The sequence below is a fragment of the Cavia porcellus genome, unplaced genomic scaffold, assembly GCF_034190915.1.
Source record: "Cavia porcellus strain 051 isolate PalLab524CR breed Dunkin Hartley unplaced genomic scaffold, mCavPor4.1 scaffold_22, whole genome shotgun sequence".
Lineage (NCBI taxonomy): Eukaryota > Metazoa > Chordata > Mammalia > Rodentia > Caviidae > Cavia > Cavia porcellus.
This window is the reverse complement of record NW_026947505.1, coordinates 16,036,280-16,063,448: the sequence shown is the minus strand read 5'-3', so window position 1 is coordinate 16,063,448 and position 27,169 is coordinate 16,036,280. Positions and strand designations below refer to the sequence as shown.

General features: G+C 45.9%; 2 protein-coding genes across 3 annotated transcripts in view; one reads left to right on the top strand and one right to left on the bottom strand.

Annotated features, from left to right (window-relative positions):
• The first annotated feature begins 8,313 nt into the window (after window positions 1–8,313).
• On the top strand, window positions 8,314–19,778 carry Arg1 (arginase 1). The gene is made up of 8 exons (XM_005003110.3): window positions 8,314–8,470; window positions 12,062–12,134; window positions 14,354–14,531; window positions 16,368–16,527; window positions 17,317–17,411; window positions 17,726–17,830; window positions 17,951–18,087; window positions 18,326–19,778. Exons 1-8 carry the CDS (start codon window positions 8,342–8,344, stop codon window positions 18,493–18,495), a joined length of 1,047 nt encoding a protein of 348 aa, XP_005003167.2. The 5' UTR covers window positions 8,314–8,341; the 3' UTR covers window positions 18,496–19,778.
• Window positions 19,779–21,647: 1,869 nt separating this feature from the next.
• Window positions 21,648–27,169, bottom strand: part of Med23 (mediator complex subunit 23) — a 41,062-nt gene continuing 35,540 nt past the window's right edge. For both annotated transcript variants that reach the window (XM_003468466.5, XM_005003109.4), the window contains 5 exons: window positions 26,882–26,954; window positions 25,552–25,766; window positions 24,406–24,526; window positions 23,989–24,120; window positions 21,648–22,259 (listed from right to left, as the gene is read on the bottom strand). In XM_003468466.5, coding sequence (XP_003468514.1) covers window positions 22,092–22,259; window positions 23,989–24,120; window positions 24,406–24,526; window positions 25,552–25,766; window positions 26,882–26,954 — 709 coding nt within the window. In that variant the 3' untranslated portion in view covers window positions 21,648–22,091. The remainder of the gene's footprint in view (window positions 22,260–23,988; window positions 24,121–24,405; window positions 24,527–25,551; window positions 25,767–26,881; window positions 26,955–27,169) is intronic.

Below are 27,169 nucleotides of genomic sequence, written 5' to 3'. Positions count from 1 at the left end.
CTATTGTTTTGTTGGGTTGGGTTTTAATCTCTTTTGTTTTGTTTGATTATGTCAAATCCAATGGCAGGAGCAACTATTTCAAAGACAGCAAGATATATTGTGGTAGCAATTTTTAATTTACTATAAGCTTGTTTTGAAGTCCTTTATTACATTCATTATTATGTTTTTATTGTTTCTGTTCTATTCTGTTTGATTTTCACTATGTCTGAAGTTATCTGCAGCTATTTTGAAGATATCAAAAGGCATTATGGTAACTTGTTGATTTTGTAATGTTTTGAAGTCCCATATCTTTTATACTGGTTTGCTTTGATTGGTTTTATTCTGTTTTATCCTCTTTAAAATAAAAAATAATACATTTTTAAAAAGAATGAAAATCAGATTTTTCACAAGAAAAGAAACTCTGTGTAAGGAAAGACAAATGGCTAGAATCAATTCCATTCAATTCATTTGGAGGGTCCATATGAATGTAAGGATTGAATGTATTTGCAGGTGTTAGATACAGAAATAAGAATAGGTGTGAGTGTGTGTGCATGTGTGTCTGTGTGTAACTATATATCCTAGCTCTGTTTTGAAAGAACCTAGAGACAATGATTTCACATTATCAATAGACACACAGATTTTGGTCCCCCCATACCATTTTCAGATAAACAGTACCAGGGGTTCTGGGGTAAATGAGCAGCCTGCTTAAAAGACAGACATAATCTGGGACAATAGGAGGAAAAAAATAAATAATGATAATAATTACTTATATTCCATACAGTAAAATAGGTTCATAGTGGGGTAAATTATTGAATAAGAGAACTGGGAGAGAAATGAAGGGTCTTCCTAAGAGCAGAATCCCAACTAACAAACATAAACAATGGTAATAGACAATTGGTATTTGGCAAATATCACGGTAACGATCATTGTATTGATAATCATCAACATATGTGAGGCTTTAGAGGTTAGGTGTGACGAAAGACAGGATAATCATACAATATTCAGGCTTCGCTCTCCACCCTGTACTTAATGATTACAAAGAGAAAAACAGTTTACAGAGAAGAAACACTGACTACGTCATCCAGGTTAAGGTCAACTGGAGTGGGAAAAGTCCACGTCCCTTCTTCCTATTATAGTAGGCCGAGATGTACACAATGTTACTTCTGTGTTCTTGAGAAAATGAAAGCCTGAATTGGTCAAAGGACACCTCAGAGAAACACAAGTTTGTGAAGTTCATGTAAGTCAAAGAAAAAAAAAAAATGGAGCATACTACATTAGTAGGTGATTAAAGGTGACAATTTCACCCTGTGATTCTGAGTTAAGGGTACTGACCCATGTCACCTAGCAAAACACATAGAAGCCAGCACTATACAACATAATCATTTAGTAAGTATTCTGACTCCTGTGTTTAAAGAATAAATAGCAAACTTGCTAATAGCTACAAGGAAAAGGAAACCACACAAGAAATGAATAATACAACATAGTAATTAAAATTAAGAATTCGTCACACAGATTTCACTGAAGAGAGAATTGGAAAACATGAAGGATATTACCCACAATGCAACATGAAGACAAAGAGATAGGAAAATAGAGGTAGATCTAACATGCATTTATCTTTACTGCTGGGAGAAGAAACAACATGAGCACAGAATATAAGATGTTCACATGCATAAAAATGACTGGGAATTTTTAAAAAATCTGATAAACCATATCAATACACAGATTTAAGTTCAAAAAATATTGAAATTCATACCTACATAGCACACTAAGCTTATAGAACATCAAGGTCAAAGAGAAAAATCTCAAAATACGTTAGACACATCCGTTTTTCTTCAGAAATGTCTCAAACAAAACTCAATAAAGTAGTTCCTACAGCATGAGCCAAGATATTTTATGTTGCAAGAAAACCACCATCCCCTTAAATAAATGTTTTCTTTTAACAGAAGAAATTTGTATCCAGTGATAGATACACTGAAATTCTTCAACAGAAAATAAAAGTTTTCTTTTAATTTTAGTTTCATATTTCAGAGAAGTTAGACTTGAAGGACACTAATCATTTAGTAGGATGACCACTATGCAGTAGTCAACTCGGAAGAAAGAAAATGTGAAAAACCAAAACATAAACTTGGTTTGACCTTCAGGGTTTCATGGAGGAAGTGATTAATTTTCTGCAGATCTTTGCAAGGTTTTAGCGGGGTGATTCACTTCTCATCAGGTTTTATTTCTGAGATTCTAACAATCTCTAATATTTTAAGAGCGAAAGGCTGGATCTTACTTGTTATAATGAAAAAGTCTTACAGGTTTGGAGAAGGTGGCATGAAAGGGACAGCTTTGAGGGACCCAAAGAATTGTGGATTTCATTCTTAGTTCTGGGCTCAGTTGGCTTTGTAATTTGGACACATCAGTCTACTTGAGTGGCCACGGCTGCTTCTTGTGTCTCTAATTCTATGCCCGAGGCCATGATTACCTTACAGTAAACCCATCCCAGTAACGGAGATACACAGTAGCAACTCTTAGCTGCGAATTTGAGGTAGTGTCAAGTACCCACGGTCTTTCTAGGAACACACAGAAACAGCTCGTGTGACCGAGGACCTAGTGATTTGAATAAGCGGTGATCTATGCCTCCTTCCTTCTCCTGTTTGTAGGCTCCTGGGAACCTGGAGCTGCGGCTTCCAAAATGAGACAGATCCCTGACATCAGGAGTGACGCTGAGGGTTTTATTTGGGCACCAGGTGAGCCCTATGGAGGCCTCATACGGCATCCAAGTGAATAAAGCTCTCTCTTTGAGTCACCGTCTGTCCCAAGCACTCCTGCCTTGAGCTCACTGTGTCCACAGGGATCAGGGATGTGGCTGTCTGATGATGCATGTGGATGTCTGATGACCCCTGCGCCATTCCCCAGAGCTGCTTCCACTTGGGTGAGCGAAGCAGTCAAGGAGAAGGTGAGAAATCCAGGCACCAAAGGAAACAATTCCCAGAGTCCCCCCATTAGATATGGAGCCCTACAGGCTTTTCTCAGCTTTTCAGCTTTCATAAAAGTGCTGAGGACCCTGGGCTTCACCTAAAAAGTGTGTTTGATCTTTGCTGGTGGATGAAAACCTAGCGCAGGAATGGGTCCGTAGCGCAGAGCATCAGAAAGAGAAACAGAGGACCAGAGATGCGTCCATTTTTTGGCTTTGCTTATCATACAATGTTTTATTATTTCAAAAACCTGAGTGGAAATGCCTTAGAGGCTGAACATATCCTCCCCAAGTGTGTGTGGAAACCTTTACTGTCACTGCGGTCAGCTGTGGCTCTATCTGGAACCAGGTCACTGCAGGTATAATCCACTAAGAGGAGACCGTGTCGGAACAGGGCAGGTTCTTAGGACACTATTATCAGTGTCCTCATAAGAAGACAACATGTGAGTGTGAAGCACTGCAGAGATGCCTATCTGCAAGCCACGGAGCCCAGAGATTTCCAAAACACCACCTGAGGTTAGGAAAAGGCACAGAAAGATTCCCACTCAGATTTCAAAGGGCGCGTGAGTCTACCAAAGCCTTGATTTCAGACCTCCAGCTCAGAGAGAACAATATTTCTGCTGTTTGAAGCCACCTACTTCGTTAGAGCAGCCATAGGAAAGTAAGAAAGATGACCACTATGCACAAGGTCCTATTCTAGTGTCTTAGGCTCAAGGTCAAATGTGATGCGCTTCTACTGCAGGAAACACCAGGGAGGGGGCAGGGCAAGATTGGTTAAGAGGCCTTTACTGTTAGAAGAGCTTTAAAAATCTCCCCTACATACATATACTCCAAGATAAATGAAAGAATGAGCCAGAAAGAGGACACACGCACACGCACACGCATGCACAGCTTCTTTAGAAGTCCTGAGATGACAGCTTTGGATACTGAAATGAGACTTTGTGCTTATGACAAAAAGAAAGTGTGATCCTTAGAAGTCAGCGTGAGGTCACCAGGAACAGGACTTTCCAGCAGCTGCTCATCTCCCTCTACCAGGAAGTCAGAGTGGAAGATGACGAAAGCTCTCCCAGAGACACTCAACAGATTTCTCTTTGGGGCCAGATTGGGCGGTTGGGCTGGGACTTAGTCAACAGCTAACCCTACGGCCTGGTGCATGGCAGGGGAGCCGGGCACGGAGGGCTGCGCTTGCTGGTACCCATGCGGCTCTTACACAAGTGATTCCTTGGTCAACAGTGTTATTCATGGGCTGGAAAATGCAAGCATTGCCAAACTTGTGCTTGACAGAGCAGATGACCCCAAGTACAATTGGGTGTAAGGACTGGTTCTGGGTTTCCACTTACATAGATCAGAGGGAAGTTGTGAGATGTTTTGAAGGAAGTAACCAAGTTGATGACCTGAATGAAATAATAACCACATAATACAAGGAATCAGGAAGTAGATGGTGACACTCAGCCTTGACAAAAGGGATCCAAGAAAGACGTGACAGCCAAGGAGTCTCTGTTTCGCTTGCATCAAAGTGCTGTGACCTGTGGCTTACATGACAGAAAACCAGGGTCAGTTTGGTATGCAAAAGCCTTTTAAAATGTTAACATTCAAGCCAGGTGTGGTGGTGTGTCCCTGTAAATCCTAGCACTCAGGAGGCTGAGGCAGGAGGATTGCTGCAAGTCTGAGGCCAGTCTGGCTTATAATGTGAGTTCAAGGCCGGCCTGCACTGCATAGTGAGATCTTGTCTCAAAAAGACCAAAAAAAAAGAAGGAGGAGGAGGAGAAAGAGAAGAAGCAAATAAATTTCTGTCATTGAAATTTGACAGATAGAAAATCTGTTACTTCTGTCTATGCAATAAGATATAACATAAAGCCATAATAATAAATAACAATAAAACATTCTTGATCTAGTACAGACATAGATTTTTTTTTTTAAGCCAATGAATGGCACAGAAGAAATTTCACAACCATGACTCTTTTTGAAAGGGAACTGAGTATGAGGAGATAACACTCTAAGCCCTGGCAACACAAGAGGGCTGTTTGATGGATGCTCTGGATGAACCTGTTGGATGATAAAGGAGAGCAGTACATTTGGAATTCACATAATGTGCAAAGGTGGTGTTAGGTGGCCTGAAGAGTGAAATGTGAAAGAGAAACTTTAAAACAAACAGAAGAAAAATTTAGAAGTAAATATTTGTGGTTTGGGGAAAGGGCAAGATTTAGAACACACAAAGCACAAGGCAGGAGGGCAAAATTATTCAGCTATTTTAGAACTGAGGATTTTGAAGGATAACACACATAAAATTATCAGATTCTGACAGATTAAGAAAAGTCGCTTGCAGTGTCAGTACTGTAAGAGGTTAATAAGTAAACTATACAAAGAATATTTGGAACATAGACGATGTGACTGAAATATAGAGGGAAAGTTTACATTTTAAAAAGTGTTACAGTAAGAAACAAACTGTCATAAATCCTTCCAAAATAGTCTTCCTTGCTTTGAAAACACCTATGCTGTCATTCGTGCCCCTTTCTGATACAGTTCTGACAGTCATCTTTTGTGTCTCTAGTTGCACTCTTAAGGTTGCTTCTGTGTCCTGGATCAGCTCAAAATATTTATCTTGCATGGTCATTGGACTGTGGAGCAGTGACGCTTGTCAGACGGGAGGACACGCTGTGTTGTGTTTATGAGCTGGCTTTCCACTGAACTTGGCAGCAGCGTTCACCGCGTTTTTAATCACATCTCTTGAGGAAAGATGCTGCTGCGGGGGGACTTCCAGACCTGCTCTGGTAGCGGCAGGAGTGGTGGGGTAGTGTGTTCAGAGCGAGGGGGAGACTCAGTTAAAGGCAATGTGCCTTTTACTCCGCTAAAACTTTTTTTTAAAGAAACAAATTAAACATTGGCCGTATGTTTTGACTATATGGTGAATCCACAAGTGAAACAGGAAGCTCATCTGGAAAACAAGCCTGACTCCATTTATCCACCGAAAACTATGTACTCAGTGCCAGTCAGCTGTGTTGGGGGCGTGGGGTAGCAGACAAAACCTCTACCTCATGGGGTTTAAATAACCCATGGCTCTCCCCTCCATAGGAAGGAGGAGGATTTTCCTTTAAAATCGTGATCATACAGTTTTAAAGTTGGGAGGGCCCTTGGGTGCATGTTTTCTAAATTCTTTTTTCTCTCTTGAGTAACAGACAGCCCAGACCCTTGTCTGAACCACACCCCTTTCTTTTCTATGTTTTAACTTAGTGATGTTGGTAATGCAGGTCAGCAGGCTTCCCTGGCACACTGGTAACGGTAACGCACAGATCACGCTTTGATTGTGCCCATCCCCCTCCCTGCATCTTCACTCTCCCTCGAGCTCCTTCCTGATCTCCACTAGTTTACTTTCTATTTTCCTGACCTTGCTCTAAAAAATCCCTCTTACAGGAGGAAACGGGATACTTATCTGAGGCTAGCTCACCGCACATAACCAGCTCCGGTTCCAGCCATCTCCCCCAGAACACTTGATTTCACCTCCTCTGTGGCTGAATCACAGCCCACTGTGCACCAGCCCGCTCTTCCTTTTCCTGCTCACCCGTGGATGGGCCGCAGGCTGTTCCCACAGCTTTAGCTACGCGAGCTGCGCCTCCGTCTGTGGGGATGCAGGAGTCACTGCAGTGCATCATCGCAGTTTTCCCAGGAGTGCACCGAGGAGCGGGTGTAGCTGAGAAATCCGTCCACACCCTCCCACAGGGGCATGCGACTTCCCAGGACTGTGTGCGCACTTAATCTCCAATGCTCTGGCAGTGTGTTTACTGCCTAAAGAGAATATTTAATGTAACAGTGGCATAAGGAGGTAATGAGAGAACATAAACTGATCATCATGCACATAATTAAAGCTCAGGTATGGAGGTGCACATCTGTAATCCCAGCATTCAGGAGGCCGGGGCAGGAGGATTGCCGGGAGTTCAAGGCCACCCTGAACTCCATAGTGAGATGCTATCTCCAAAACACCAAAGAAAGAGAAAATGAAGCTCAGTGTTAGCTATTCCTGTATCTTGATTACGATATGATTTTAAAATGCTGTTTTCCTCCATGTGCATATCAAGAATGGTATCAATCAACTAACTGATTTTCCAAAATAATAATCAAAAAGGAGATTTCTTTATCCAGGATTAGCGGACCTGTGGTACTTGGTTGTTCTCCCTCGAATGACAAGGCTTTAATTGTCTGGGTCATAACCATCACCTGAGTCCAGTACCAAAGGATGGGGTGCTGAGCCAACTTCTCATCTCTGATAAAGTGGGAATGTGGGATCTTGGGACAGACTTAAAGCCTGAGAACCACCTACCCTTCGACATTTCAGGGGAACAGACAATCTTCAGGGAAGCCTGGATACTGGTGGCAAAGTTCTTCCCAAACAAATTGAAAGCATCATACCACAACAACATATGCACACCCATGTTTATAGCAGCACAGTTTGTAATAGTTAAATCTCGGAAATGGCCCAAATGCCAATCAACTGATGAATGGATAAAAAAGATGTTTTTTAATGCAATGGAATACTACTCGGTCATAAAGAAGGATAGATTTGACACATTTATAGGTAAATGGATGCACCTGAGACTATATCCTTAAGTGAAATAAATCAGACACGTGTAAATACTGCCTTGTCTTTCTGGTGTGAGACACTGAAAATGTAAGTAAGAACCAAAGTACAGTAAATATTTTGAAATAGGAAGAAATTTCAAAAGAAAAAGGGGAACTAACAAGGTGGGAGGGGGGAAAGGAAGAAAGGGAAAAGAAAAAAATGAGAAAAACAGTTTTGTCAATAAGGAGGGGAGGAGGAGTTGAAGGGAGGGGAGAGGAATGGCAAAAGGAATCACGTGTGTCACGTACAGCTTCAAGTTCCCCGTGATGAATGTGATAGTTATTATGTACATCTAAATGGTACCAATAAACTTTAATAATAATAATAATACAAAAGGGAAGTAACACACCATCCCCGAGAACACCCTCCCGGGGTGCACAGCGACACGTGGTGGGTCAGCCAGTCACCCCAGCACAGGGCACCTGGACTCCGGAGTGGGCCGGGTGGGAGTGTGCGACCCTCAGCCCCCTCAGCCGTCCTTCTGCAGCTGCTGGTGGAATTCCGCGCCAGGAGGAGGTGCCTGGCCCTGGGAGGTGAGACCTATTGTGCTTCTTCCCAGTTATGAAACCGCATGTAATTGCCACTTGTCCAAGGAGGATTAATGGCACTCAGCTAGCTTTCCAAAAAAGGGTGTGACCAGGAACATGAATAACGCTCACTTCATTAGAGATCTAGGCTCCCAGGAATTCGCAAGATCCTGGAGGGCCAGGCCTGCTAGGGGCGGAGCCAGCTGTCCTCATTAGAATAAAGTAAACAAGGGCAAACCTATTTATAAGTGGAAAACATGCATGCTCATCTGCAGGCGGCAGAGAGTGGCCACTGGTCGGACAGCTCAGGCGGCGGGACCAGCAGCAGGCAGCATGAGTTCCAAGTCAAAATCCATGGGGGTCATCGGAGCCCCTTTCTCCAAGGGGCAGGTGAGTAAAAAGCCTGCCTTGGAAGGACAGGTCCTCCTGGGTATTTTGGGAACTTTCAGATGCCTCCGTGGTTACTGCCTTGTTAATTCAGTTTCCCCACCTTATCTGGCAAAAGCATGCATGCTTTAAAGCCTGCTTACCATCTTGTGACATTATCTTACTAGGGTCTCATCTCTTGCTACCTATGCTTTTGAGCCCTGCTCTCTGCCAAGCTGAGTTTCATTTAAATCTACTGAATGTTTGCTCACATTTCAGCAAAAAGAATTTATTTGAATGGAAATGCCAGTTTCTGCCTTGTGGCTCCTTCTCTGGTTTTGTTGGGCTGTCTCCTGAGGATGGAGAGGAGAGAGAACTGTAAAAACGCCTCTGCTTGCCTGGGTGATGGATGCTTAGGAAGTTTTCATGGATGTGTGGGAAGCTTTAGGCTTCTTTAAATTTGGTAAATGTGAATATCGATTGCTTTATGTGACTTTGTGTGACTCACCTCCTCGGAGGGCATCAGTGAGCCTGGGAAAGCTCAAGGCCTAGAACCCTTCATGGACATCTCTTGGGGTGGGGAACAGCTGACCTACATATGGGCCCCGCTGGCAGGAAATGAGCTGCTCAATCTTTTCATCACCCCAAAGCCACCAAAGTGCGAGTCCGCACCTGACAGCAATGTTTAACTTGTCTCTTTTTTGCCAGTCACACGTACTCTGGCAATCACGAGATGACAGAATACCTTAGAACTGGCAGTTCTGTGCTTAAAGGGAGAGGGGGCACCCAGCGAAGGCAAGATGTGAGTCGCAGTTCCTGAGATTGAGTCTCTCTCACAGCGGCCTTCCGGTTCTCTTAGGATCTAGGACTTTCACCTCCTCTTAGTTTTGAATTCTTTCTGTGAACTCTGACTTTTTATTGCAACACGGAATTGGGAGAGGTCAGAGCCAGAACCCAAACGGCATTTGCACTGTGAGTAAATATTACTTCCCTGCCCCGGAACCCTCCAAGAGCTCAGCTGGAACACAGGGGTGTGTGCTGACCTGTGTTTCTTTTCAAAACCTACAAAAGACTCATCTATTCTTGGCATGGATGATGACTCAGATAGACTGAGAAAACTGACTGGAAAGAAGAAGGAAATAAGGGGAAAGGAAGAGGGGAGAGAGAGGAGGAGGAAGAAGGGAGAGAGAAGGAACACGCTCTGGCCTCTGGGCCTAGCAAGTCCCTAGCCTGGAAGGGGACGGGATGATGTGTTAAGATACATCTTGATATATTTCCCATCTCAGGAATCCCCCCCAGCTCATCTCCCATTAAAACATGACCATAAAAAAATGAGATTTCTTAGACAGCTGTGGTTGTGCACACCTCAAATCCCAGCACTCAGAAGACTGAGGCAGGAGGGTTCCTATGAGTTCAAGACCAGCCTGGGCTCCACAGTAAGTTCAAGGGCAGCCTGAACTACTGTCTCAAAAAACAAAAATGATGCTTACTATCCCATGATTGTAAGGGCTGACTGAGATCAGTTTTTCTGTGCTAAGCCACAGAGGTGCAAAATGGCCACTTGTCAGCATCTCTCCCCACCTAAAAAAGAAAAAAAAAAGGTTAAAAGAGAGTAGAGGGCAGGTGACCGCACAGTTGCATCTGAGAAAGAGCTGTGTCCTCTGCCCTGACCCCTTGCAAGGCAGCTGGTAAACGGTGAGACAGGTATTATTTTTCTCTTTTGGTTAATCAGGCTCAGAGAGGCCTGGTAATTTGTTCAGATCACACAGCCCTGACCATGTGACTGTAGCAAGACTGCTTGATTTGAATGCCAGTCCTCCAGTCCTGCGCTGATGCCCCTGAGACAGCTCAGCATAGTGGATCTCATACCTACGGCCAGTGAGGAGCTGAGCTCTGTCCAGGAAGTCTGTGGGTAGATAACGGAGAAATGAGGGGAGACCCCGTGACAGCCAGGCGCGGTGGTGCACTCTCCTAATCTCAGCACTCAGGAGGTTGTGTCCGGAGGACTGCCACAATCTCAAAGGCCAGCCTGGGCTAGTTAGTGAAAAAAATCTCTTTTTTAAAAAAAGTCACGAGAAGCAGTTTGAGCCAAACAAATAGGAAAAAATACTAGAAAGTGTCTGAGAAATTCTACGACTGTCTCAGAGCAAATACAGCGTCATCTAAAGGTTCTCTGCGGTTTGTTCTGACTTCTGAGAGGGGAAGGGCCAAAGGGGCTAGAGGGCTTCATTGAATTGTTAATGTGCTGAGAATTCACTGTGCGTCAGAACTGCGCACGTCCAGTGTCCTAAAGATAAGGAAGTTTAGATTGAAATTTGACAACAGAGAAAAAAACAAAAACAGACACAAAACTAAAGGCAAAATATAAACCAAGTAGCACCTTAATAAGGGTCAAACAGGGAGGAGACACTGCAGCTTCTCCATTGGGGAAGAGCTTGGTAGGAAGCACAGTTTGGAATGAATTCACTGTGAAGAATAAGAGCTCGAGGTGACAGACAGGCTGATCACCTTGAGTCGTTTCTCTCAAGGTGCGGCTTAGGTGAATGAGGACATCACATAGACTTGAAGTACAATATCACGAGCCAATCCAAAAAATAAATAAATAAAACAGGAAAACGGAAGTGGAGTGAAGGGAGAAAGTATGGCAGGCAGAGCACATGGGGTGCCTTGACATCAGGGAGAGGAATTTGACAGGGACTATTTGCCTGACATTCGGGGCAGGTTCTGCTCTCATTTGACTGCAGAAGAAATAATTGCCGATTTCAGGGCTCCAGTGCCGATCTGGGAGACAAACGCGTGTCTCTTGGCCCACTGCTTGCTCATCTGACAGCAGCGCACAACTTCCAGTGTCTGGAAGGTCCGGTTTAGAAAACAGGATGGGGAAGGCACAGGCGGGAAAGAGAAGAGCAGCTTCCCCCTGGCGCGTGGAGGGGAGCATCTCAGGGGCTGCAGGGCCAGGACTGAACCTAAGCTCCCTGGGTTGGGCTCACGTGTCCTTTCATCTTCCAGGAGATGGTTTGCTCTGTGTCCCTAACTTTGTGCTTTGCAGACTTGCATGCCGGATTCTTTCTCTTCTGGGGTCTTTGTCTAAGCTGCTCCCCGTGTACATTTTCTCCCTCATCCTATCCCGTTTTCCTGACCTCTCAGTCCTGCCACAAGACTGAGCTCAAAGAGGAGGCAGCCCTTGCTGACACCCCCGTCCCTGTCCAAGTCAGAAGGACCCCGCCTTTACCCCATGACCTCGAGCACCCACACTGCTGGGATTCGATATCCACATGCTCTGTTGCCTTACAGTTTCTGTCTGCTCTCCGTTATGTTGTCCCTGCTAGCAGAATGATTTGCCAGGATTCAGTATGTGGGCAACAAGGGGGTACAGGTCTTGGGACCCAAAGCACTGGGATGATCCCGTGTCTGCCCCTCGTTAGCCCTGGGCCAGCCGTCCATCCGTCTACCTTACTGTGAAAGTTACACAGAAGAGTCTGTGGATGTGGCATCTCCGGAGGAGCTGACATAGAAACAGTTCCAATTCAACTGATGCAAGGGTGAAACAGCTCTCTGTGTGTGCTTCGGATGGCTGGGATGCAGACTGCAGTGCTTTATGTTCTGATTGTGCAGCCTCGAGGCGGGGTAGAACAAGGCCCTTCGGCGTTGAGAAGAGCTGGCCTGCTGGAGAAACTGAAAGAACAAGGTAATTTTTAAGTTGAAAGGAGATCAGCCTGGCTTCCTCCCTGCCCTGGGAACAGGGGGTGCGGCGGTCAGAGTGCTGTTTACAGAGCGGTGGCCCTGGTGGTCACTGCCGCCACTTCTGTTAGAAAGCAGGGCACTGGAAATCATTCCTCAGGTGGTTTGTCATTCCAGCAAACTACTGTGCAAAAGCACGTACATGTGCAAGAAGTGGCATTGGGTGGGTGGGAGGGGAACCAGAGAATTGAAAAGCCACAGGCACAAGAAGTACCCTAGTCTGGAGTGGGTACTTGTGGGGCAGCTGGAATCCTCTGTGTCCGGTGGGACATAAAGTGGTAGAGTCACTTTGGAAAGTAATTTGGCAATTTCTTCAGTGAACATGTATGTTTATTTAGCAGTTCTACTTATTGATATTTCTTAAGAGAAAACAAATGTCCATGTAAAGGCTTGTACTCAAATATGTAGCAGCTGTATTTATGATAAGAAACAAATGGAGCCGGGTGTGGTGATGTGTGCCTGTAATCCCCACCCTTGGGAGACTGAGGCAGGAGGATCGCCAACTGGCAATATAGGGAGCCAACTGGGCTATATAGGGAGACCCTGTCTCAACACCAAACAACAACAACAACAAAGTGCCCATCAGTGATGGATGAATACATAAAATGCGGTCCTGTGATAGTGAGGTGGTACCCGGCCTTCAAAAGGACCAGGCCAATAACGCAGACTCCTGCTCAGAGGCCAGGCACAGAGGCCCACCTGCTGGCTGATTCTCTGGGTGGGACATTCTGGAGAGACAAAAGCATAGGAAGAGACAGCAAGCCCCAGCTGCCGGGTTGGCTGTGTTTCACCCACTGACTGTTGCAGCAGTGGTTATAAGATGGTCGATACTACCCGAGCTCACTGACCTGTGCCCTTAAAATGAGGGAGTTTTAGTGGCTAAGGATCAGATCTCATAAATAGGATACAGTGGCACACTCTTAGCCTGAGAGGCTAAGAAAGGCGGGTGGAGAGTTCCAGTCCAGTTAGGCAAGTTAGTGACCTAGTAGACATTGTTTCAAAATTTAAAAAATGAAAAAAGGCCTGCAGATGGGACTCAGTGCTTTAGAGCACTCAGCTGCTCCCTACCAGTTCTGCAGGAAACTCTAGTTGTTCTTTTTTTTTTTTTCCAATACTGAGAATCAAACCCACTGAGCTATATCTCCACCCATTATTATTGTTGTTGCAGTACTAAGGATTGAACCTAGGGCCTTCACCTGAGCTACCTGCCCAGTCTTTTTATTTTTATTTTTTGTCTTTTTAAGACAAGGTCTCACTATGCAGTTCAGGCTGGCCTTGAGCTCACTTTGTAGCCCAGGCTGGTCTTGAACTTGCAATGATCCTCCTGCCTCAGCCTCCCGACTGCTGGGATTACAGGCGTGAGCCACCACGCCCGGCTCAGTCTTTTTATTTTTATTCCTTGTGGTACTGCGGATTTAACCCAGGGCTACTTAGCTACACTCCTCGCCTTTTGTCTTGTCTTATTTTTGAGATGAGTTCTCACTAAATTGCCAGATTGCCCAGGCTGGGCTCAAGTTTATGACCTTCCTGCCTCAGCCTCCCAGAGTGCTGAGATCATAGGCTGACACACCGCTCCTGGCTGAAACTCTAGTTTTAAAGCCTTTCTTGCAGGGCCTTCCTGGAGGCACACCCACATCCTGAGTTACTTGCAAATTTTCCTTTAAAAAGTATAAAGGTTTTCTTTTCTGCGTGCTCTAAAATCTGAGGCTCAGAGCTAATTAAGGGCCCTCCCTTGCACATCACTACCCAGAGGCAGGTGAAGCCCGGAGAGGAAAGCCGAGCTGCTTTGGCAGTGATGAATGGGATCAAACCCAAGGACCATTCGTGGTTAACAGAGTTGGGAAACTGAGACAACGTGCATGTGTTTTCCTTTGGACCCGTTAACTGTTTATTAAAGAACCCAAATGCCCTTGTTACAGAAAGACAGAAAGCGCACAGGCAGGGACAGGGATGGAGACACAGCAGCGACGTGCTGATCAGGGCACGGTGGGAAGTGAGGGGCGCTGCCCCTGGAGTCCTGTTTAACTGGATGGACTGAGGCAGCGCAGGGCTTGGCACCCAGCAGGTGCAGGGCGGTGGCAGGGCGGGGCCCGGCAGGCAGCCCTGAATCATCCCACACGCACCCTTGCCACGCATTTTAATAACTTGGAACTTTCCATTTAACAGCAGAGTGTGATGTGAAGGACTACGGGGACCTGTGCTTTGCGGACGTCCCTAACGACGCTCCTTTTGGAATCGTGAAGAATCCCAGGGCTGTGGGCAAAGCCACCGAGCAGCTGGCGAGTGTGGTGGCCGAGGTGCAGAAGAGCGGCAGAGTCGGCGTGGTTCTGGGTGGAGACCACAGGTGTCGTGTGGGGCCCCATCCCAGGTGGGGCACCAGGGGGCGGAGAGGGCGAGAGGACGTGTGGATGGAAAAGCACCGACTGCTACCTCAGCTTAACTTCTTTCTGTAAAGAATGCAGTGCACACAGGTTGTAAACTATGGAAACAAATGTTTGAAGTCACAGGGTGTCCTTAGTGTAGCAGGAAATACACCCAAAATGAACGGTGACAGCACAGCATTAGGTACAGGCTCACGTGTCTAAATCAGTAGGGGTGGAGGAAATCCATAGCTTATTCCACGTGGCTATGAATGATACCAACAGCACAAAAGTACGTGCTTTCCATTATAAAACTTTTGAAAGTGTGTGCACACATGCATGCGCATTATATCCTTTATCTTAATCTACAGCACAGATTTCCTTGTTACTGTCCCACATGCACAAAACCCTCATAACCATCACTTTTGATGGCTGCACAATATTTCATCAAGGAATGACATATATGCATATACATATATATTCATATTGTCAGCTATCGAGGCTTTTCTTAAATTCCCACCATTGGGGCTGGGGATTTAGCTCAGCGGCATAAGCACCTGTATTGCAAGCAGGCAGTCGTGAGTTCGACCCCTGGTACTGATAAAAAGGAAAAAGACAAAAAAAAAAAAATTCCCACCATTAAGGACAATGTGGCAGAGACCGTCTCTTTGCACCGAGCCTTCTCCTGCTCAATGTCAAGGACGATGTTACCACAAGAAGCACCCCCATCCTGACCCCTCCCCCAACCCTCACTTTCTTCTCCTCAAGCCAAGTGCTGTGAGCAACAAATTGGCAGTCTTGAGCCTGGAGCTCAGAATTTCCACTTTCTTTTTTAAGTGGAAACATTTGTAAGTGGAGATTTTAACAGTGGCAAGCAGCCAGAGGAGAAACCTAAAGGAAAACAGGACATCAAGCAATGCCTGGATGTCCCAGCACGATTACTCCACTTTGATAACCCGAGAGTTCACGATCCTTTTTTTTTTTTTGGCTTTTTGTGACAGGGCCCCACTATGTAGTCCCGGCTGGCCATGCATTCACTATGTAGCCCCACCTGGCTTTGAATTCCTAGCAAACCCTTCCGCTTCAGCCTCCAGAGTGCTGGGACTATAGGCGTGCGCCACCAGAGAGGCAGGTTCCGGATTCCTTGAATGATACTTCCATGTTCAGAAGTGAGAAGCTACAGGCATTGTTTTTACTTTTTTCTTTTCATAGTACGTTTGCACTACAATTGATTATGTTTGCTATGTGGAGTCGCACACGCCCATAACTGTTCCTCTTTCCTCATTCTCTTCCCCTTCCCTCTCCTCTCCTTCCATCTCATGTCTCCTAGTGAGTCCCAGTCTGTTAACTCCTGAGCAGCGTAGTACGTGCATCTTCCATTCTGGAACACACTTGGAGGCTGGGGTTTCTGGGACAGACGTTGTCAGTTCTGGATCCAGCAGGCATGGCAGGAGGGCGGCGGTCAGAACGCAGTGAGAGAATTATTTACCAAGAGACTGGGGGTAGTGAAAGAGAAGGTTAACCCTGAGAATTTAACAGTGTCTCACAACAGGGGATTTCTTGCTGGCTGGCATTTGGTTAGGCCATCACCTGTGACTCCATGAGACACTGTAGTAACTACTTTAGTAACACCTGGGCTTCATTCAGCCAGCTGGCAGAGCTCCTGTTCTCTGTTGTCAGAAGTGTCTGATGGTGACCTCTAAGGCCCAGCAGAAGCAGCTGCTCTGTCTCGGAGAAGCCAGCAGCCACACACAGCAGCTGCTGGTATGATGACCTACGTGACGGCTTTGCAAACCTCACGTGTGCACTTCTCTTCCCAGCCTGGCGATTGGCACCATCTCCGGCCATGCCAGAGTCCACCCTGACCTCGGTGTCATCTGGGTCGATGCTCACACGGATATCAACACTCCTGTGACCACCACCACCGGGAACTTGCATGGCCAACCTGTGTCCTTCCTCCTGAAGGAGCTGAAAGGAAAGGTAAGACTGGCTGGAGCCCAAGCTGAGGAGCTCGGAGGCGAGCCGGAAGTGTCTTTGTTGTTATGAGATAGAATCTTGCTAAGTAGTTTGGGTTTGCACTGAGCTCACTTTGCAGCGTGGGGGCCTGCCTTGAATTTATGACAGTCCTCCTGCCCCTGCCTCCCAAGTTTTTTTTGTTTTTTGTTTTTTTGGAAGCATCTTATGCTATTTTGAGTAATCGCAAGCCATTTTCTCTGTAGCACACAAGCAAAGGATGGGTTGATGAAAGTGGTGATTCTCCTGCGTCAGCCTTGCTGGTGCACCACCATCCTAGCTGTTTTGACTTTTTTTTTAAGTACAGGGGATTGAACTCACAACCCCTCACTTACCAAGTAAGCACTTGAACCACTGAGCTAAATCCCCAGCCACTGTTTTGACTTTTTAAACCATCCCTTCTAGCACAGCGGCAAGTATTCTTTTACAAACAAGCCTTGCCTAACTTTCCCCAGCTACTCTGGGCCGTTCTGGGGATGGAGGCCGTACTGACAGCCCAGCAGAGGAGCAGAGCCTCGAGGGGACGCAGGTGGGGCTCAGGGCTGAGCCACAGGTGGCCTTTGTAAGCCTAAAACCACCAAGCCTCCTGCAAGCAGAGGCAGCATCTACCTCTTTCTTAATTTTGTGATCTTTGTATGATTTCCTATAAATCTATATTCTAAAAGTAAGATGTGCAATCCAGCTGGTGTCCTCATCATCGCCTGCAGCACTGGCTGGAGAGAAACATGCCACCAACGTGCTCCCCTTCCCTTTCAGACCCCAGAGGTCCCGGGCTTCTCCTGGCTGACGCCCTGCCTGTCTGCCAAGGACATTGTGTACATCGGCTTGAGAGACGTGGACCCCGGCGAGCAGTGAGTTTCCCCGTGCTGGGATCTGCTTTCACTATTACGCCTCTGCGCACTTAGATATGCTTACTGGCCAAATCCCTATGAAAGTAATTTAAACAAGTCATATATGTGTCTGGATTTACGTACGTATAACTATACAGGCAACTTGCCTCTGAGATGAGATTGCTGTTAAAATAAACACAGCTACACACATACACATACATTTCCAGAACTGAAATATCACAAGCTTCACCGTGTCTCCTTCTAGAAGGTGACCGAGGTGGGCACAGAGTCACCCTCACTAACCGCAGATTATCTTAATCACTCTCCATTTACAGCTACATTGTGAAAACCCTGGGCATCAAGTATTTCTCAATGACCGAAGTGGACAGACTGGGGATCGGCAAGGTGATGGAGGAGGCGCTGGCCTATCTGCTGGGAAGGTAGGTGCCCTGGACCTTCACGACGCCACTACATTCTATAGAGCAGGCTGCTCACTGTACTTGTCCCCCAAACAGTACCCCATTGCCTTTAAAGTGAAACCCTTTTCTACTCCTGAAAAGGAAGAAAAGGCCGATCCACCTGAGTTTTGATGTCGACGGGCTGGATCCTTCCATCACACCTGCCACGGGCACCCCGGTCGTGGGAGGTCTGTCTCTCCGAGAAGGCATCTACATCGCAGAGGAGATTTACAAGACAGGTAGGCGACATGGGGGTAAGGGGCACCGGTGTGACCCGGGGCTGTTTGTATTCATGTCTCCCTGACATGGACACCAAGCCCCAGTGGACACATCCAGGATGCCGAGTGCATGACGCAGTAACTGAATGGTTTTTCGCCGGTTACCATCTCTGTGCTACAAGTTCACCTCTTAGGTCTGCACTCATGTTTAAAGGTCAGCTACTGTACAAATGACATTCTCACTGTGTGTTGATTGTAGGGCTCCTCTCGGGACTGGACATCATGGAGGTAAACCCTGTTCTGGGGAAGACGCCTGATGAAGTCACTCGAACCGTGAACACGGCAGTGGCAGTGACTCTGGCTTGCTTTGGAGTTGCTCGGGAGGGTAACCATGACCCAGAAGAGAACTACTTGTCACCACCTAAGTAAACGTGCAAAGAGGAGAGTCTCCCAGCTGATGGCATCGTTAACAAACCGATAATTTATTTAAGCCTGTGATTATCCTCCCAAAGATCTGTTCTTTCAGAAAAATGTTTTCCCAATCAGTCTAATGATGTGAGCAGGACGGACACAAACCAGCTCACGCCCCCGTCTGTTTGGAACTCTGAGTTTAACTAGTGTGTGATGGTGTGGCGGGCACCAGCCTGGGCACCTGTGTGACACCTACCCTGTGACCCCCTCCTGAGACACTTTGGACAAAAGTTAGCTAGAAGTCTACTTTACCGTGAAGAAAAGTGTATTTTTACACTGTAAGATCAGCACCTTGGGTCAGGGCTAGAAGCTCAGCAGCACAAGTGCCTGCCTGGCAAGCATGAGATCGTGAGTTTGATTCCTGATACCCTCCACAAAAAAAAAGTCAAAACAGATCAGCACGTTGTATTGTGCATGTCGTGGAGGGGCCTCAGGCTGCCCTAGGCTGGGGCTCCTGGGTTCCACAGCTATCTGTGGCCATCATCCTTCCCCCGTCTGGAGGCTTGGGTGGCACCTGGCTGTCCTGGTCTCTGATTGCCATGAGTGCTGCCCCCTGTGCCTGTGCCGTGTTGGCCAGCTGGCTGGATGGAAGTAAGGTCCTGCGCCATGGGCACCCCGGCTCTGCACTGCTGCCGTGCTGAGCTCTCCTTGTCCCGCAGTGGTGATTGATGCCCAATAAACCACGGGGCTCAGGATCGAAGACTCCCAGCATCTTTGTCTGGCAGATGCGTGACACATTCCCAGGGCTTCCCGGCCTCAACAGTGGCCTCCATGTCCATTACAAAGTCTACCAATTTCCTTTGCTATGAAGTTCAAGATTTGGCAATTCTAATTTGTGTGACATTCAAGTTTGTTTCCTGCTTTGGCAAAAACCCCTGCCCTCCCCCAAACTTACCATTCACTTAAAGCAGCATACATTAATTTCCCATTAAAAATGCACTGGCACAAATAGAAGATAACACAGATAGATACCTCCTCTCCACCCCCACCTCAGGGTGGGTTTCCTATTTGAACACAAGGCTGTCCAACCTGGAATGGTACCATGTCCATAGTTCAAAAGGGTTTTTTGAAACAGGGTCTTGTTATGTAGTTCGGGCTGGCCTTGAACTATGTAGCTCAAGCTGACCTCAAACTCATAGTGATCCACCTGCCTCAGCCCCCTGAGTGCTGGGATTACAGGTATGTGCCACCACTCCCAGCTAAAAGATGTGATTTTTGTAAATAAACTCTTTATAATAAGACTTGGTTGTCCACGTGTTTCTGAGTATATGCAAGACACACAAACACATATTCTCTCTCTCTCAAGACTACCATAAAGATCATTACCCTCTAAACATTGTAAGCTCTCAGTAAAGCTATTAAAACTCTAGTGCTGGTTTCTTCATCTGTCAAATGAGTAACCACAGATTCAGGACACCTTCAGCTTTATTAACATTATATAATCTTCCTTTTTCTAAACCTTGAACACCATCTTTTTGTTGGCTGTTTGCATACTGAGACAGGGTCTTGCTATGTAGTTTTGACTCCCTCAAACTCACACCCGTCCTGCCTCGACCTCCTGAGAGCCGGGATTATATGGTATTGTGGATGCTGTAAGCACAGACAACTATTTAGATGGGCTTGGGAAGTAGGAGTTACTCCTGAAAATCTACTCAGGAGCTCGCGAAGTCAAACTGACATTTGATTTTCAAAACCTAATTCAGACCGGAATTTCATTTAAAATTACCTGGGGCTTCAAAACATCCCACCCCTCACTCACCGCCATTGCAGTCTCCTCAGCCCCCTACAAACTCCCCGGGGCTCCGGAGGAAAACACGTTGGGGATAATACAGCCAAAGGGGAAAGCAGCCTCTCCGTCCTCCCTGTGTGCACAGGGCCCACGCGGACTCTGCAGTGCAGGAGGCCCCATGGAAGGGCTTTGTTGGCCTTTTTTTTTTTGGATCCGAGAACTTGGGATCTCACATTTGCCAGGCAAGCACCACGCCACTGAGCTATATCCCCATGGAAGGGTTTTTACTGCGCTGCTTTCACAGCTCTGCATTAAACAGCCTCGCCTGACCTCGTGATGTATGCCTGTAATCTTAGCCCTCAGGATGCTGAGGCAGGAGGAGGAGCGTCTTGAGTTTGAGCTCAGCCTGGGCTACAAGGGAGTTCAAGCGCAATCTGAACTAAAAAAAAAAAAAAAAAAAAAAAAGGTAAATAAAAATTAATCATTATATAAAATTTAAACTGGCCTTGTATTAAAATTGCAATATTACTGATTGCAATAACGTGAACTATGAGGAAAATAAATATCTGAGAGGGATGGATTTAGAAGAATTTTCAGTGTAATTTTTTTTTTTGAGACAGGGTCTCTCTATGCAGTTTGGGCAGGCCTTGAGCTCACTTTGTAGCCCAGGCTGGTCTCCAACTCACAAGGATCTTCCTGCCTCAGCCTCCCAAATGCTGGGATTACAGGCGTGAGCCACCACGCCCGGCTATTTGGTTAATTCTCTAAAAAACAAAACAGTAACTTTGAATTCCTAGGCCAACTGAGTCACAAGTACTAAAAAACACATGGCGTGGGCCACTGCCCTGCCAGGACAGCCTGCGGCCTGCAGACCGGTGTTAAACAAGCCACACTTCATTCAACCGACAGACTGCAACAGTCTCTCTCTCGACGTCTGCTCAACCCCCAAAACACAAATGTACATTGCATATAAAAATATAAACATTTTAAAATTTAAGATTATAAAAACTCAAAAGACTCATATCATCTGCCAGTGTCAACACACACAATTAATTACTTAATTGAATTTTTTTTTTTTTTTTGGTACTGCAGGTCGAATTTATGACCTCAAGTGTGCCGAGCAGGTACTTACACCACTGAGCAAAATCCCCCGGCCTTGTTTTTTTTTTTTTTTGGTAATAGTAATTAATTTTTAAAAACACTGGAGAATCAATCACAAAGGCATGATTTTTATTTAAACTGAAGCATTGGCAGATGTTATTTTCTTACTCAGCTTCCAACTCATTTCATAGTTTCAAGCAAGGCAATAAAACCTGCCAACTGACCTTAATAAAAGTATTATACTACTTTTTTGGAAATTTACAATAAAATTTTCAAGCTGTTTTTTAAAAAAATATGAAACTTTATTTGGTTCTGCAATGCAATGAAATCTACAGTCCTCCAAGTGTAAAAGTCTCTATTCTGAAGTTATGCCAGAGAATTCTGTACAAAGGCCTTGTGAAGACGACTTGGTATGTACTGTATCTTTAAAACAATGTCCCTGAAGACCCAGTATAGCACTCAAAATCCAATCAATGTCAAAACGGGGGGCTGGGTGCCAGGAGCAGTCATCGGGTCACCCCGCCGAATCTGAGGGCGCCAGGCTGCTGTCGTGAGTGCAGACCTCATAGTCTTGGAGATCACACAGCTGGGCAGGTGGGAAATCAGGTGTCCAGAGTCAGCAACTGAATGGGAATAAGCTACCTGAATGCGCAGCCACAGCAGGCCGAGTTCAGAGTGACAGACGCGCATGCGTCCTCGCGCTCAGCCCTCGACGGGTCGGGCGTCACTGTGCTCCGGGGAGGGGCGCAGGCACCGGGTTGGACTGGGGCACCGGGGAGCCGCTGCTCATGGCCTGCGGGGGCACTGCGGCCGGCTCCATCTTGCTGATGTGGGTGATGAATCGCAGGCGAAGCTTTAGAGCTGGTTTTAAATTACAGATAATCTTTTCTACCTAGGAAATGAAAACACAAAACTTACTTGCTCTAGAGAACTTCAACTCACCTTTTTTTCTGCAGGGCTTTTTGAGACAACATCTTGCTCTGCAATTCAGGCTGGTCTCCAACTTGCAACGATCCTCCTACCTCAGCCTCCAGAGTGCTGGGATCCCAGGCATGCACCACCATGCCCAGCTAACCATCTTTAAAGAAGACCAAAAGGCACCTAGCTAAAAAACAGAATATGCAGTGCCAGCCAGGCATGATGGTGCACATGCCCAATCCCAGCGTTTTGGAGGCTGAGGCAGGAACAATGCTGCAAGTTCAAGGCCAGTCTAAGCCACACAGTGAGTTCAAGCCCAACCTCAACTACACAGTGAGACCATCTCAAAAAATAAAATGAGATAAAATGAAACAAAGTAAGAAGGAGCCCAGTGGGGCAGATGAGAAGCCTCTGTACCCCTTCTGAGTCTGTTACCTGGGAGGTGACATGTGTTCTCCCTCACCCCCACACCACACACACTTCCAGAAACCTACCCTTCCCCACCCAGTCATCGATGCTGAAAGCTAGCAAAGCTTGCACTGGCAATTTTCCATATCCAACAATTTGATCATCCTTTTAAAATGCTGTATCACAGAAGCAAGAAGCATAATGACTGTGAAAGTCCTTGGTGCACTCAAGTCTGCAACGCCTGTCTGTCCCTTTCCTGTTTTGATTCTTTCTTGGATTCAAACTGAACATTAGATCTACTCTTCAAGTGGTTTCCCAGCATTCTCAGCTTTATTCAAATGCTCTTTGGCCTTAGGAGGAACAATCAGTCCATTAATAATTTTCTTTTCCGTATACGTTTGTGTAAAAGCTACTTGGGGTCAAGGATTATGTGTGTGTGTGTGTGTGCGTGTGTGTGCGCGCGTGCGCACATGCATGTGTGCATGTGCATTTTTTTAAATTAAAGTACTGCTTTCCTGGTTCTCAACATGTTGTTTTAACAAACTGCTTAAAGAAACACAGCTCCTCGTTCTCAGGACAGAACATGTCAACTTTCCTTGACATTTCTCCAGAGGTATGAAGGAGTCAATGTGCTCCCCACTCCAGCTCTGAAGACAGAACTCAGAAGACCAGGATTCAAAGGGTTCTACAGCAGTTTTTGGTCCTCTCTAGTAGCATAAGAAGTGTCCCAGGAGCCCGGGCCCAGCGGCGCTTCCTACTCCGGGAAGTGCAGCTGTGACCGGGAGTCTGCTGGCAGCTGGCTCTGTAGGAAGCGCTTCTCCTGCGTGGAGCAGGGACACACGGCCTCTGTTGCTCAGGTTCTCATGCGTGCTGTGTCGTCACACACCCAAGGCTCACCCAAGATGGAAGCCTCCGAACAGCGAGGACTGCACGAGGCACTCGCCATGAGTCTGTCTCCGGGTCCCTACAGTGTGCCTCAGGCACGGGGGGAGAGTGACCTCAGACCTCCCAACACACCATACTGTCCCTCTAGTGCAACCACGATTCAGTAATTAACCATCACTCTTAACTAATCAAAGACTCCCGCTCTGTTTTGTATAGCACTGTTTCATATAACCAAAAAGGAAAAGTGAGAGAAATTAAACATAAATTTATTTCACTACTATGTGGAGAATATATATATATACATACACACACACACACACACACATTCTCACCCCAACAAACTCTACCATCACATACTTAAATTTTATATGTTGAGCTCCATTAAAAAACATGACATAAATTTAACTTACTTGCTCTTTTACACTGTCACCGGTAAACATATACTTCATGTGATACAGGAAGTCACAGATGGGGTCCATGTAGTGTAAATGTGTGCTACACTGGTCCACGTTCAACAGCATGTCATAGAAGGCCACACCAATCTAGGCAACAGACAACAGAAAGTCATTCGATGGCCCAGGTCATCTAACATGGCGCAGCCGGTGGCACAATGCCAGCATGTGGGGACCACAGTTCTGGGTCAGGTAGCAGCCTGCATCTTTAATTTCTTCTTCTTTAACTCCACAATGGCCGTTCCTGCTGCAGCCCCAGTCTGACACACCCCATGCCAAAGGTGCTCCTAGTCACCCAGAACTACTACCTTACTAATGCCATGACTTCCAGTAAAATAAACTTAAATAGCTAATGCGAAACTTATCCTGTTTTACCTCTATCATACAGCGAGTTCTCTCCTGCTGAAATCTCTGCAAAAAGGGTCCTACAAGATGGTAGACATATAGTAACTGGAATTCAGTCTTCACTATAGGAATAAGGACTTCAGTGAGAAACCTAAATTGGGAAGTTAAAAACAGAAATCTCTTATAAAGTGAAATCAGTCGAATTCTTTGACTTTTGTTAATATTTATAAAAGTACTAAAAGTGTTTCCAAAACCTGTGATTTTTTTTAAAGTTCCTTTTCATTTTTGGAACGATATTTAAGTTATCTCACATCTCTGATTCTCCCTTTCATTTGATTTATTTCAATTGCTTCATTTAAAAATCTTTTTTTTTTGTCTTTTTGAGACAGGGTCTCGCTATGCAGTTCAGGCTGGCCTTGAGCTGGTCTCGAACTTGCAATGATCCTCCTGCCTCAGCCTCCCGAGTGCTGCGATTACAGGCGTGAGCCACCACACACTGCTAAAACTCATTCTTAATAGTGTACTTATTAAATAATAGAAGGTGAATAATCTAAAACAAAGAAAAAAAAAAAAAAAAAAAAGAAGCCAGGGATTTAGTTCAGCGGCACTAAGTGCCTGCCTAGCAAGTGCGAGGCTATGAGTTCAATCCCCAGTACCAAAAAAAAAAAAAAAGAGAACAATCTCACATAAGTGCTATTCTCAAGAAATCTGAAACTAATACCAATTTTGTGGTCAAGAAATATAAGCAGAAAATGGGTTGACAATCAGTTTTTCAGTTCAACAGATGACTTTTGGGGTACATTCTGGAAACATCATGCATTGACTAACCCTCCTGAATCTATAATGGAAAAACAAGATACCATACTATTATGTACACATACAAATACATTTTTAGATAGTCCTGAAATAAGATACTTTCTGATTAAACAAGAACTCTACTTAAACCACTCTGCAAATTGTCCTCCTGAAAACCATATATACTTCAGGGCGAGGTAGGACACGCCTGGAATCCCAGCATTAGAGAAGTTGAGGCAGGAGGACTGCACAAGTTCAAGGACGGCCTGAACAGGTTAGAGAGAGTCTATCTTTCCAAACAAACAAACAAACCAAAACAGAAGAGATACGTACTCCATCTGTAAATGAAATCTGAACACACAAGGGACCTGTGACACTCACTTGGGGATAAGCGAGAGCTGCCCGATGCTGGAGTGATGCCACACAGCATGCGCCAGTGCCAGCGTGTAGCTGCAGCTCATCTCTGAGTAGGATTGGTGGCAGGCGGTGAAGTCGAAGAGGCGGAATGGGTAACCCACCCACTCGGTCTCGGATGTCAGGCTGCTGCTGCTGATCACGCTCACAATCCTGTCGTGAAGTACGATCCAGTACGGCTCCTTTGTGGCAGAAGAAGGCGGTGAAAAGACCACTTCTCCAGGGAACACCCCAAAGCCTACCAGCACACACCCCTTCTCATCCATCCTGTCGGTTGCAAGGCTACTCATGGGTGTCTGACTCGCCTGTTATCTGCCATTTCACATGCACTAAACTGGTACCTATTGCCAGCGTTTACCACACAGACGCAGTGATATAGAGACACGATTCAGAAATAAATGTGTGTATTCTGAAGGTGAGTAAGGAAAGCACTATCCACAGAGCTATGGCATCAGACAAGCCAGAGCCCTCCATATGAGACAGCGCTACTCAGAGGGCCAGCAGCCAGCTGAGGATGCTGGTCACACACCTGATGAGTGGGGTGTGAGCCGAGGTCAGAGCTGGCCCTGGAGGAGGAGGGAGAGGGAAGAAGGGTTCGCCTGCCGACTCAGCACTGACCTATCAGAGACCAGCACCTGTCTCAACAAGCATTGTTCGTGTGAGGAAAGACTCTATAGGGTGTCATGAGCTAAATGGACAAAAGCAGATCATGCCACAGTGTCAAAACTAAGCTTGGAGCAGGAAGATGGACAGCAGGGGGTTCAGAAATCTTTGAGGAAGGTAGACACATTTAGATCTGATGCACAAAGGCAAACACAGTCACTGTAGATTTTTAAAGTAGGAGTAAAATGAAAAACTTAGAAAGTATAAAGCGGTTCATTAACTGCTGGGAGCCGTTGAAGCTGGAGCATGAGCATCCCAAGAGCACCTGGGGCAAGCTGCGTGAAGAAGATGCTGCAGTCCAGAGAACCCTGCCTCAAGACAGTCTGAACAGTGGGTTGCTAGGACAACAGGGTGCCATGTGACATTAACCTGCTAAATGGTATAAACAAACACCCTGCAATGAGGAACCAGTACCTCCCCTCCCCTCAGGAGGATAAAGGCTCCACCTATCCCAGCTTTGTCTTTTTATTTTCTCATCCTCTTAACCCCAAGAACCTCAGGAGCCACATGGCTTGTGGCAATTAACGCACACAATGTCCTCACACACTCCTCCTCTATGCATCTTTTTCCTTAAGTCAGCATCAGAGGGCTGGCTGCATGCCACTGCTGAGCAGGAGGTCCCACATTTACTCACTGGGAGAGCCGTGATGATCAGACCAATGGCGTTCATCCACGCTGTGATGTTCTCTCTGGGCACTAGTGGCTGACTGTAAATGATGGAAAAAAGAACACAGTGTGAAATTATGAAATCATTTTGCATGACAGACCCTAGTCTGAAAACATCTATAATTCAGAGGAATGACAGTTGATCTACTCCAAAAAATATGACTTTTTAAAGTAAAAGTTTAATATATACCAAGTCAATAAGGCTTTTTATGAGGGTAGGGTGTCTTTTCAATAACCACTGCTAGTCTGAAAAGAT

Coding starts and splice junctions, on each gene's coding strand:
- Arg1 (XM_005003110.3), top strand. CDS start 8,342: ATGCTCATCTGCAGGCGGCAGAGAGTGGCCACTGGTCGGACAGCTCAG. Junction 12,135..14,353: donor GGAGAAACTGAAAGAACAAG/GTAATTTTTAAG, acceptor TCCATTTAACAG/CAGAGTGTGATGTGAAGGAC. Junction 17,412..17,725: donor GACGTGGACCCCGGCGAGCA/GTGAGTTTCCCC, acceptor CTCCATTTACAG/CTACATTGTGAAAACCCTGG.